Here is a 13158-nt window from a genome sequence, read left to right on the forward strand (position 1 = left end):
CTCAGTGATTAAGATCTTTAAACCCCAGTAAACATAAAACATTGCGTTAGAACAAAATAAAAAATACAGTACGCCATCACTTTACAGCCTCATTCATAACATATATATTATTTGGTTCACTTCAAACTCCAAATTACTGAATGTGGAAAGTTCAAGACCAGATTTATTCAAATAGGAACACGCATTGAATTAAAATGATTTTCCAATGACTGTAAATGTTGGGATTAGGATTTATGATGCATAGAAACTGTTGCCAACTGTTCAATAAAGTTAGAGCACTCTAAAAAAAATAATAACGCGACCCCCTATTGCTTATTCTGTTTACACTTATTGAAGATCAGTGGTTTGTACAGAAAGCGATTCAAATTGACATAACTTTAAGGGACCACTGTACATTTAATATGGCTTGGAACAATACTTTTGGCTCTGTTGCAGTGGTAGAAATACTTCAATTTACAGAAAAAAGTACCGATTTGGGTCAATTCAGCAAGAAAAACTGTCATTTATCTATTAAAACTGGAGAACATTGATCACAGCGTAGTAGTAATGTGGGGTTCATTCACTGATAAATGGAGAGGAGCGGATTTAGGAAAGGCATCCGACACAAAAAGTAAAAGCAGAAATGATAGTAAAACACCACCTTGTGAGGAATATCGGTAGTGAGAAAGAGGAGCAGCCAAAACATGTAGTCAAGTAACATAAAACATTGTATACTGTAGTGGCCCATGAAACTACTCAGGAGCAAAAGAAGTACTTGTGGAAACTACTAAAGTAGGAGAAATTGTTTGAGCGTGACATCTGATTTCTGATTAGAAGTTTGTAGTATTCAAAAGGTCAGACAAGCAAAATTAGAAAACAAAAATGATGAAATGATTCAATGAAGTCAACATAAAGCTTTCGTCACTTTTACTCCGTGGGCAGAGGAACAAAACTTTTCCTCTAGTAATATATACACAAGTCAAGTAATTGTGTGGTGTCTGAAAAGTTACTTGAGTAAAATGTAAGCTCTGCACACGGCAACATCAAAGCCGCCACAAAAGCACAATCGTGGACCACCATTTATTATTTGCAACAATGTTTATTTATTTATCTCTTCCAGTTTCGGATGTGAAAAGAGGCATTAATTTCTTTAATTAAATATCTTTTTTTTTTTTTTAATAAAGTAAAGCAAAAAAGTATTTACAGATTTGTCATTTTTCCTTTAAACTGTGGTTGGGGTTCTAAGCACCTTCTGCGCAGAGAGGACATAAATACAAAGCGTTTCGATGGGCACATAGCATCAGCGTTTGAAAAAGAAACCCAACAATCTATCGCATATGTACAGACGCTCCTTGAATGCATCGCCACTCGCCGGGGAGCAGAAAAGGCCTTAGGATTCGTACTGTATTTTTCTCTTTTTTGTCCTTTTTTGATAATTGCGTTTATATATTTTATAAGTCACATCTGTTAAAAAAAAAAGAAAAGGAAAAACGCATCATGGGGGTTTTGCAGGTAGGGCAGCTGTCCAGGTCCATACAGGATCAGTTTGTGAGCACAGAGGGGGCAAACGTGATGCATTGTGGGGGTTTTGCAGGTAGGGCAGCTGTCCGGGTCCATACAGGATCAGTTTGTGAGCACAGAGGGGGTGAACATGATGCATTGAGGGGGTGAACTTGATGCATTGAGGGGGTGAACTTGATGCATTGTGGGGGTTTTGCAGGTAGGGCAGCTGTCCGGGTCCATACAGGATCAGTTTGTGAGCACAGAGGGGGTAAACGTGATGCATCGTGGGGGTTTTGCAGGTAGGGCAGCTGTCCAGGTCCATACAGGATCAGTTTGTGAGCACAGAGGGGGTAAACGTGATGCATCGTGGGGGTTTTGCAGGTAGGGCAGCTGTCCAGGTCTATACAGGATCAGTTTGTGAGCACATCATGGGGGTTTTGCAGGTAGGGCAGCTGTCCGGGTCCACATAGGATCAGTTTGTGAGTGCAGAGGGGGTGAACACGATGCATCGCGGGGTGGTTCGTGTGTAGTACGCGGGGCGACGGTGGGGGAGGAGACGCCCCCTCCAGCAGCAAAATGGTCAAAGTTCAACATCGCCCCCGAAATTAAAAGTCTTTAGTGAAATCCTCAGGAGCCAACAACCGTTACGTGTCCGAAATGTGGTCAGACAGGCGAGTGCCGCAGTCAATTTTCTTTGTAGTTTTCTGTTTTATTACAAAAACACACGCACGCGCACACACACACACACTCTCTCTCTCTCCACCCGTCCAACAGCAGAGGAAGGAGCTGAGCAGGCGGACCACATCAGCGCTGAACATGTGAGACAGACGAGTCCTGTCCACATGAAGCGAGGAGGAAGTCATCAAAAATATAGAAGCAACAGCCTTTAAAGTCTATATCTCTTGAGCAAAGTGTCTTGGATAGTGTCGCGGCGATGAAGACGGACCATTTTGAATAGATAATAAAAAGAATCCGGCTTCTTGTCCGACGGCGCACCATTTCAGCCTTCTCACATCTATTCTCTAATAAATCCTGTGTTAAGATCTGAAAAAAAAGACATTCGGTTGCACAGGGAAGAAAACACAAAGTAAAAGAAAAGAAAAATAACATGATCGAACGTGTGATCCATAATACAATCTCTCCCAGTTGAAGAATTTTTTTTCTTGCTTTTTTCTGTTTCGGATTTTTTTTTTGTTGCAGATTCAGACACCTCTGAATCGTTTCCCACAGTCCTCTCTGGTTCGGGGGCGGGGTTTAGCTATTATCCGACTCGTCCTCAGCCTCTCGCAGCCACGTGAAGAAGGCGGTGACGGACTTGAGCGCGACGCCTTTGCCCTGCTGCTCCGACAGGTCCTTGCTCGACTCCCACTTGTAGAAGGCCTCCTCTTTGATCACGTCCTCGTCGTAGAGCGTGTCGAAGAACATGCGCAGCAGATCTGGGAACACACGACAACACAGCGTCAACGCACGAGTGGTTTACATTTTATGACTCTTTTTGCCCAAAGAGCTGCTCCAAGTGTGACTCACAAATTGACAACTTGAGGCTCGCCAGTAGGGGGAGTGTCGGAGTTTGAACATGCAGTTGCATTTAAAGATCTCATATTATGTTATTTTTCCCGTTTCGTAGTCTACCCTTAGGGCATAGTTGATAATAATAAGTGATGTGCAACACTCATAACATAATGGTTCTAAAATATCTCCCATATCTTGGACCCCGCTCCCAAACCCGGAAATGCAGATGGCTTAGTTTGAGATTCGCCCCCACCCTTGTGAAGAGCGATCCGCCTCACCCGCTCAACCCGTGACGTAGTCTCAGTACGAGTATGCGTTCCCCGCCCACCGTTTAAAGCGAACCTAAATAGCCGCGGGGGGGAGAGGCGCGTGTTACAGGTACAGCTTCCTGGACGATGGGCTGAAACGGGGAACCGTGCAGCGGCACTCACCAGGCTGACTCATCCTGGTGAGTGCGCCCTGTCCCTCTGCTCATCCGAGGGGAAGGATAGAGACCGTTCTCTAGCTAAAGACTGCAGGAATCAATAAAACAACTTTGGGCACATATACAATGTACCAATAGCACTGCAAGAATGTCAAAAGCTCTGAAAAGATTTAGCATGATATGGGCCTTTTAACAAAACTAAATATGATTAGATTCTCTGGGAAAAATGAACAAATATCTATTCAATAGGCACTATCTAATTTTATCTTTTAAATGCAGTAAACTTTTTTATAATATTGTTGGTGTAATCCCTCATTTGTCCAGGTGTGTTACACTGTAGAAAAAGATTCAGTTGGAGTCATCTGGACTGTTTTTCATGAAAAACAAAACGTTTCGACACTCATCCCAGAGTCATTCTCAATCTGCGAATCAAGACCGGAAATTCAGATATTTATCCTACTCTGTGTAGACCCTGCCCACCGGGTGGGACCTCCTGATAAAGGGTGTATTTGCTTCACCAGAAACGAACCCTCTTTGTTTACTATCAGCCCTTCACGGGGCTATCAGCCTGGCTTTCTCTCCACCTGACTGTCATGTGATGGCGAAACAAAGACAAATTTCAACTACGGTGGACAATAAAGTTGATGTTGTAAACTGAATACATTTAATTAGTCAGGAATTAAGGGTTGAATATGGATTGTAGACCGGAATGAGAATCTATAGAAAATATTGCGATCAGTATTAACTTTGACACCACTTTGTGCAGGTAACATGAGCTGTGATGTAAAAAAATAAGAGAATAAAACCCTTGAGTAGTTTGTTAGTATCAATAATGAGTCATGGATATAATAATTACGTGAACATTATGTCGCTATAGTAATGATTGTGACTACTACTTCTGTGTACCTAGTTTGTGTGTGTAATTGTAAACAGAGCTACGAGCGAGGTGATAATACTCTTAATTAACATCTGCCTAATTCGTCCGTGTGCACAATAGTTGGACATACCTAAAAGGCATTGCATAATTAAAAGAAGACCTTACCGCCCACATGCAAGTGTCATTAGAAAACTTAGGCCTTCTAGTTTCTGCAGATGTGCGTATGAACACTGGCAGGGCTTCAGAACTTACAAAAGTGTGTATTTTTTATGTTTGGGCTTCTATAGTGTCTCGCTTGAAAATTGTGAATTTGTAAAGGTCCTAAGCAAGACATAATTAATTGTATAATTATGCTAGTCACTGTACTTTCTGTTCCTTGCGAGCGAGGGGTACGAGCAACCGAAGAGCACACCTCTAATCTCCCCGCCTACATCAATCCTCCCTCACAAACAGTACAAACTTAATACGCAGAATCAGAATAGGTTTATTGCCATTATCAGTGAACAAAATGCACAGGCAAGGAACTTACTTTGTTGTATGTTGCATCAAATCACCAATGAACAATAAAATAAATACATCAAAATCAAATAAGGCATGCATTAAAGAAAAACAATTACAATTTTCTATTAGATAAAAAGACTTACAATGTACACTCAGTTAAATTTACCAGGCATTAAGAAGTGTTCATGAGTCCAACGGCGGAGGGAAAGAACCTGTTCTTGTGGTGGGAAGTTCTGGTCAAGATGGACCAGAACCTCCTGGTAATAGTCCATGTCCAGGGTGAGAAGGGTCGGCTGTGATCCGACCTGCTCGTCCCAGAGCCCTGGAGACGTACAGGTCCTGCAGAGATGGACGTTTGCAGTTGATCACATTCTCGGCAGAGCTTACCATGCACTGTAGTCTCTGTTTGTCCCTGGCTGTGGCTCCAGCGTACCACACGGTGATGAAGGAGGTGAGGATGGACTCAATGATGGCCGTGTAGAACTGCACCATCATCTCCCCTGGCAGCTTGGCTTTCCTCAGCTGCAGCAGGAAGTACAACCTCTGGTGGGCCTTCTTGATGAGGGAGCTGAAGGTGAGCTCCCACTTGAGGTCCTGGGTGATGGTGGTGCAGAGAAAGCGGAAGGAGTCCACGGTGGCGATGGGAGAGTCTGTCATGGTGAGGGGGGCTGGGGGGCGTCAAGCACATTGAGCTGGGAGAGCTTGTCCTGGAGCAGAGCAGGGAGGATGGTGTTGAATGCAGAGCTGAAGTCCACAAACAGGATCCTGGCATAGTTTTCCGGGGAGTCCAGATGCTGCAGGGTGAAGTGGAGTGCCAGGTTGATGGCGTCGTCTACAGACCTGTTGGTTCTGTAGGCGAACTGCAGGGGGTCCAGCAGGGGGGAGGTGAAGGATTTGAGGTGGGGGAGGACCAGGCGCTCAAATGACTTCATGACTACAGACGTCAGGGCCACAGGTCCGTAGTCATTAAGTCCAGTGATCCGGAGACTTCTTGGGGACAGGGACGATGATGGAAGCAGGCTGGGATACCATTTAATTAATCATTTTCATGACCGCACGGTTTAAGAATGAGTTATGTCCCCATTGGCTTTCATGTTCAGTGTGATGTGGAGATTAAGTGCGCCAAATTTCAACTGTTTATGTCAAAGTACATCATCCCATTCAAAATGCTTGTAAACCAAAATCCATGCATCCAATTCAATGGCAATATTTGTCAGGTTGCCGTCTTAGAATGGCAAGAAATTAAGATAAGTTTGTTATCTGAATTCGGGAGCAGGACAACACCCCTTTCACACCCCTTCCTGCGGCTAAACTATTTAGGCATCCAGGTCACACAAATCAGCGTTCGTGACTTCGTGCCCCTCCCTCCCACACTCTTCTAATTATCATTCTAATTTGTAAAGCTTCGGTTGTGGTCCTTGCTAGTGAAGGATGTCTGTGCCAAAATGTATTTGTCTACGTCAAAGTACATTTTTCAAAGGCCGTGGCTGGAGAGCCGCGGCACTGCCAAATAGCCGCGCAGTTTCAGGGACCGCGGCATTTCCCTTATAGCCTCATGGCTAACCCTAACCCTAACCCTAACCTTAACCCGGCGCGGTCTAAAACGGCGCTAAAACGCGGTCAAATAGCGGCGCAGTTTCAGGAGCCGCGGCGCGTGGCCGGCACAAAAATAACATGGCAGTTTCGGCCGCGCGCCGCGGCTCTGCAGACACTCCCTTTTTCAAATGCTTGTAAACCAAAACGCATGTAAATCAATAACAATATTTGTCAGGTTACCACGGTAACATGCTTGCTGATGAAAGTATACCATACTTGGCTTTTTCGATCAGAATGGTAAGAAGAATGTGTGGGCCAAATTTGATTTGTTTATGTCTAAGTACATTTTTCAATCCGGCCCGCCAAGCTTGTCCAAGTAATATTACATCTGTCTGCACTTGTATCCTTAATAAATGTGACGTGAAATGAATTAAATAATAGATTCAATAGCCTATATTTGACAGAAAAGTGATATTTCATTTGATATTTAATTTTTGGAATTTATTTTCACACCAATGATTGCGGGCCGGCCCTCCGCTACTTGCCTGGATTCGAATATGGCCCTCAGAGGAAAATAATTGCCCACACCTGCACTAGCATATCAGTCTTTGTTTACTACTCGTTTTTTGCGTTCTCAGCCTACGGCTCGGGGCTAACTAACCGACATTGATACATCAGAAGAAGAAAAAAAATCTGAAAATTCATACTAGTATTTCAATGCGTTTTAGTAGGTCATATATGCTTAGTATTAGTATTAGTAGTATTAGTATTATGTGGTGTTAAAGTAAAAAAGCTTAATGTGTACTCCTATAGTACAATTAAAGGTTTTCAGTGTTTAAATCAGTCCCTTTGAATTTCCTTGGACTTTCAAAGAAGACAGATTATGAATGCGCTGGATTATAAATAGTGTAAAGTGATTCTAGTAATAAGTCAGGCAGAAAGTCAGTCAGAAAAGCATCTAGATCAGAGGATTTGATTTGACCCCGCTCCAGTGTGAATGATACCAGGAGGCATGTCAAGATTAACCGGCTAATCGATAATTGTGATTATCCAGGTCACAATATAAACCAAAAAACTAATAATCGTGACTATGAAGCAAAAATGATCAATCATTTATATTCAATCTGGACCCCAAAAAGTAGACGCATTCAGAAAGTTTGATTTAATAAAGCTGGTATTGTAAGTATTGTGAGTACAGTAATGATGTTAGAAAGATAGAAAATTAAGGATTTTCACTTTTATTTTGTCATCTTCCAAAAATATAATTTGTATAATATGATAATTGCGATGTTTCTTCAAACAATAACCGTTCAAATTGTGATGCTTCTTCAAACAATAATCGTTCAAATTGCGATGTTTCTTCACACAATAATCGTTCAAATTGCGATGTTTCTTCACACAATAATCGTTCAAATTGCAATGTTTCACAATATTCGCAACAGTAAAAGTTGATATCGTGACGTCCTAGGACAGGCTCACTCACTTGCAGGCTGCTCCAGGTGCACCATGAGGGCCTGCAGCGCGTACAGGGCCTGCAGCTCCTTATGCTCGTCCTTCAGGAACTTAAGCAGCAGCTTCGATCGCCCCTTAATCACCTCCGGATTCACCTTGTACGGGTTCTCGCCTGGGAAAACGTTCAACCGTTACTCGCTGTCACATTTTGGCCTTGCAGAGAGACACGGTAAGAGACAAGTAGCAAAAGCGTTCATAATCCTGACACACATTTTGGATTTTAATTTTCATCGACATATTGGTGGCTGGAAACAAGACAAAATCGCTTCCGGGTCAGTAAGCACAACCAGAATTAATCCATATATAAGGCGCACTGTTGTTTTTTGAGAAAATTAAAGGCTTTTATATGCGCCTTATAGTGCGGAAAATACGGTAATTGTCTGGGAAATTAAAGTTTTGGAGGAGAAATTCAGGTAATTATGGTAAAACACTAGTACAAGTCAAATAATATAAAAAGACTAAAATGCATGAACTCATCAATATAAAGGCTTGAAGCATTTGTGACTTACAAATGACGGCAGATTGACAGACGCTGGTCATCAGCGCTTTCACAAACATGGTGGATGAAGTCTGTTTCTCGTCCAGGTTGGCCTAAGAAGTCACAGAAGTACAACCTCATGAACTTGGGTGCTCACGCTTACGCTTCAGATCGTTTTAAGCGGCAAAATACCGACCTCAATCCAGTCTAAGATCCTCTGGTTGTCGGCCTGGTCCTGGATCAGTCGGTCCAGATGTTGAGTCAGCTCAAGCGAAGTCATCTCGGACTTTTCGCTCTTCTCAGATTCTTCTCCGAGAGTGAACTCTACATTCTGTAAACAGACGCGGTATTGAGAATTCAAAAGGTTTTCATTCTCAGATGCTCTTAACGAGCTAATATACTGAAAGTACTACTACTACTACTACTACTACACGTTTTGGGACTGTCTTGTTGCTCGGACATATTGGACTGAGATTAATAATACGCTGCAGACTGTTGTTGACATTGCTGTCCTTTCAATTTTAGAACTATGTATTTGGGCCTTAGAACATGGACACAATAAATGGATAGCTTTGGAATATACTTTAGGCAGCAGGAAAAAAAAAAATGCCATCACGAGGAAATGGATTACACAAACCTCACCAACGATCAAAGACTGAACTGACATAACATCAGACACATGGAAAAAATTACTTTCAGACTCAATTTAAAAATGGACAAATTTGTAAACTTTCTGCGAGATGGGAAGTGTACGCGGGTCTTGTTGTGCCATAAATGTAAATATGTCTCATCATATTGTGTCATTTTTATTATTTGTTAATTATTTGTATAATTTTTGCCACTGACACAGACTCTAAAGCAGGATAATCCCAGAAAACCCCTAAATTATGAATAAATAGCAGATCACTTTGGAGTTACTTATTCCACCTTCTACAGCTGAAATATTATCTTCATACTAAACAGAAAAACCCAAAAAACAAACAAACATACATTTCACCACTAGTGCAAACAAAACACAATCAAAAATAAACAAATACTGTTACATAGATAGAAATGCTGTTAAATATCTCATTGCGCTCGTCCTCATGTTGTTTGCTTAAGTGCTGAGTTTTTGAGTTACGTAAATGTTAAAAGCTTGGTAAACACACAATTAAAACAAGTAAGTTTTAAATATGACTTTGGGGAAATACTTGGCCAGTTCATCTAAAAGGATAATTCAGGACACTTTATACAAAAATAATAGTATTCGTTTGTCTGTGTGTTCATGATTTGTACCTTTTCTGTCACAAACTTATTAACGTCTTCATCTTCAGGCAGGTAGTCTTTCCATTTGAGGCCGGCTTCTCTCCACATCGCGCCGACCTTTTTATGGCTCTGGAAAAGTCAACAAAACCATTTTAATCACGCACATTCGAAACACAATTGTCGGAGTGTTCAAAAGTTGTCGTCGGAGGGCGGCCGACCGTAAACCACTCACCATTTCTTTGCAGAGTAAAGTGAGGATCTGGACCAGCAGGACTCCAGCTTTTTCCAGAGGGATCAGAGGTTTTGCCGCTTCCCTGTAGACGGACACGTGGCTTTAGTTTAGGCATGAAAGTCACAATACTGTATTTAAAAAGGGAACGGTGCCAGGTAATAAATCAGCGCGATAAAGAAACGAGGACCTAGCAAAGATCGAGGGGGAAAATTAGCCTACATTTTTTGTTAAAACTATAAAAATGTAATGTATTTGCACACTCAGACCATCAGTTTAATCTTTATTACTTTTAGCTTTTCCTGTTTTGGAATTTAAACAAACGCATACAGATTCGATTACTTTATCATCAGTCAGGCATTCTCTCATCAGGAATTAAGTTAGAACACCATCTACAGGCAGCCAAGGGGGAAATAGGCAGGGCAAGTTTGTTTGTAGAGCACAATTTGTACACAAGGCAGTTCAACGTGCTTCACACAACAGGAAAAAATTAAATAAACAACAGCTAGATTGTTCCTGATGTGCTAATGTGAGCACGCAGTTGTAATGAGTCACAATTTGACGGCAGAAATGCTCAGGACGAGTCTGGAGATGATTTATGGGTTTAAAAATTGCAAAGGAGATCTTGGGAGCTCTGATTAGCTCTAATTAAACTGGAAAACTCTGAAACACGCGTTTTTGGGAGGCTTGGATGACTCGGAGAGATGAATCACTGCACAGGCTTCATCGAACAATTGTGAATGAAGCTAAAAACAACAACAACTCTATGTTTTTGATGACGGGACAGTGTCAGAACCTGGCTAAAACCTAAGGAATGTCATGATAGGCAGATGTGTTGCAGAGGTGTTGCAGATGTGCTGTACCTGAACAGTTCTCCCATGGGGATGCCTCCCTCGTGGAGCATCGGGGTGACGAGCTCCGCCAGGTAGAGCCAGATGTGAGGGACGTCAATGGCCATGTCCTCAGCCAGCTCCAGGATCTCCAGAAGCCTGCAGACAACACGAGAGCTTACTTTAGCTTCAACGACCTCTACAGACACTCAAAAGCAGGTTTGAATCCGTCGCGTTGTTTATTCACTCCTCGGTCACACTCAGTAAAGCATAAATCTCCCTGATCTTTTTCATAGAATCAAGAGCGGTGGTTTTCCCCAGGGGCATTAAAACACACACAAACAAACAAACAAACAAACAAACACGCAGTAGGTCGTCTAAAATTACATTGGCACTAGGCGAGAAGGTGGTGAAAATAAAATTGTGATCTGATCCATGTGACGAGATGCTATTTTGGTCAAATCATCCACTCCTCTCATTGGTCAGTCTCCGTCCTGCTCTGACTGAGAGTGACGTGTAAAAATGTCTGAAAAGCAGAGGACTTTACGTATGTACCTCTTCCAGGCATTCTAGCTATCCATCATTGCATCATCTATCCATCCATCTAAATGTTTACATGCATCGCAATAATGTTGAGGTCTGATCCATCAGAAGAGGAATTTGAATATAAAACTACCCAATGTACACATATAATCAAGAAAAAAAGTGTTTTTACATTGTTGTTCTTCCCTACTTCCAATACGTGTGGGATAAATTCAAATGCACTGACCCTTTGAAATACTGTGGCTTTGGGAGCGTGCTGTTCTTGATGAGCTGGTGCAGCAGCAGACCCATGTGCTCGCGTCCGATCTTGCTGCGCTCCAGAGTTGACTCCATACCGTTTCGGACAAAAACGTACAAGAGCTGCGGGCTGTTCATCTCCTGCACGCACTGCAGGGCTTCCTGTGTGGACAAACATCAGTGAGCGTTAATAAAACATGAAACAGAGAGAGCACAAACAAACAGAAGTGTAGCTAAATCATCTAGAGAAGAGCATATGTTGCTTGGTATGTTCGATAATCAGCAATTACCAATAATAACATGTCCATTATGAAATTGTGAAGGTAATCGTTTCCATCTCATGAATGTCTGTTGTTATATAAGCCCAGTCCTTGTTTATTCTGTGTCATCCAGATCTTTGTTGCAAAGTATTTTTTCATCCCAGATCTTTTTAAGTCAAGTGGAACGTTAATTTGCTGCGCTTTATTATTCTCAGCCCTACATTTATGAACGGACTATTACAAACGTCGTGGCAGCGCATTAGTACACGTCTACATGCAGTCTGCAGATAAAGTTTAGATGCACACGATTAACGATTGCCTTTACGCACCTTCATATCATTAATATGCAGGTACTCCTCAATGATGGCGGTCGACTTCTTCTCCAGTTCCTCTTCCGTTAAGGCAGGTTTGGTGGGAGGCTGTGGAGGAGGAGGCGTGGCTCTCTCCTTTTGTACTGTGACACAAAATATTATAATTATTTGAATACATCAATTACATTTTTCTCTATCTTATTCAATGCAGTTCATCCCCATTTCTTTCATAAGGTTGTCAAAAGTACCGAAAATCTGATACTTTTTGATATCAAGTGTGCCATCAAAACCATGCATAATATCGAAACCAAAAAACAACATGAATAGGAACATTTTTGACATCATATTGAGTTTTATCAGTAAAATATGTCCTCCCTTCTCTCTCATCCCCCATTTCACACTTTCCTCTCCTAAATCTATTATTATTCTGTTATTTTGTAGGGTTGCAACAAGTTGAATTGATTAATCGCAACTAAATTACATTTTAACTAATTGCCATCTAATTTAGTCATCAAACAATCGCACAGTTGGCTATACATGGGTTCCAAAACATGCCACAAGCTGAAAAATGTTTAAGGACTCAAATTGAGCCTCAAAAATGATTGTGCTCCATTATTGTGCTCCACCAGGATGATCAAACGTCTTCATCAGTCAAATTCAGTAAAAATCATGTGACTTTTGCGTTCTAAAAAACTAATTGAAAGAAAAATCTAAACAATTCCATTAGCAAAATAATAGTTAGTTGCAGCACTATTATTTTATGTTGAAAATTGCAGTCTATCATCCAAACAAATTGCGCTTTTTATCATGATGGTATATTAAATAAAATAAAAACAGTATGGAGAATAGAGCCCATTTCTGAGCATGGAAATAGAGTTTAAAAATCAACAGCGCGAGTCATAGTTTGAGTTTAAGAAGAGCCGCACCATTGTCTTTGCTGCGGGCCCGCTCCCTGCTGCCCCGATCGTCCGTCATACTGGCCACCCGTCGAATGGGGTCATTGGATCCGCGGTGCTCCTTCTCTCGGCTGCGCTCCTCGTTCTCGCGGCTGAAGCTCCTCTTCGTCAGCTGGAGCCGGTTCCTGTCGCGGTCATCCCTCCGCTCGTCGCGGTCGCCGCCTCGGTCAGAGCGCTCGTACCGGTCGCCGCGCTCTCGGCTGGAGCTGTATCTGTTTCAGCGAC

The 13158-nt window shown here is 42.1% G+C and overlaps 1 protein-coding gene across 5 annotated transcripts in view; it reads right to left on the minus strand.

The window, feature by feature from the left end:
- Positions 1-1058: 1058 nt before the first annotated feature.
- Positions 1059-13158, minus strand: part of LOC140368244 (eukaryotic translation initiation factor 4 gamma 1-like) — a 44930-nt gene continuing 32830 nt past the window's right edge. For all 5 annotated transcript variants that reach the window (XM_072455217.1, XM_072455223.1, XM_072455211.1 and 2 more), the window contains 10 exons: positions 12904-13145; positions 11996-12120; positions 11396-11568; positions 10660-10785; positions 9800-9881; positions 9598-9696; positions 8519-8653; positions 8354-8435; positions 7816-7956; positions 1059-2918 (listed from right to left, as the gene is read on the minus strand). In XM_072455217.1, coding sequence (XP_072311318.1) covers positions 2737-2918; positions 7816-7956; positions 8354-8435; positions 8519-8653; positions 9598-9696; positions 9800-9881; positions 10660-10785; positions 11396-11568; positions 11996-12120; positions 12904-13145 — 1387 coding nt within the window. In that variant the 3' untranslated portion in view covers positions 1059-2736. The remainder of the gene's footprint in view (positions 2919-7815; positions 7957-8353; positions 8436-8518; positions 8654-9597; positions 9697-9799; positions 9882-10659; positions 10786-11395; positions 11569-11995; positions 12121-12903; positions 13146-13158) is intronic.

Source organism: Eucyclogobius newberryi, unplaced genomic scaffold (genome assembly GCF_026437365.1).
Source record: "Eucyclogobius newberryi isolate DKJ021-1_F unplaced genomic scaffold, fEucNew1.0.hap1 SCAF_10, whole genome shotgun sequence".
Taxonomy (NCBI): domain Eukaryota; kingdom Metazoa; phylum Chordata; class Actinopteri; order Gobiiformes; family Gobiidae; genus Eucyclogobius; species Eucyclogobius newberryi.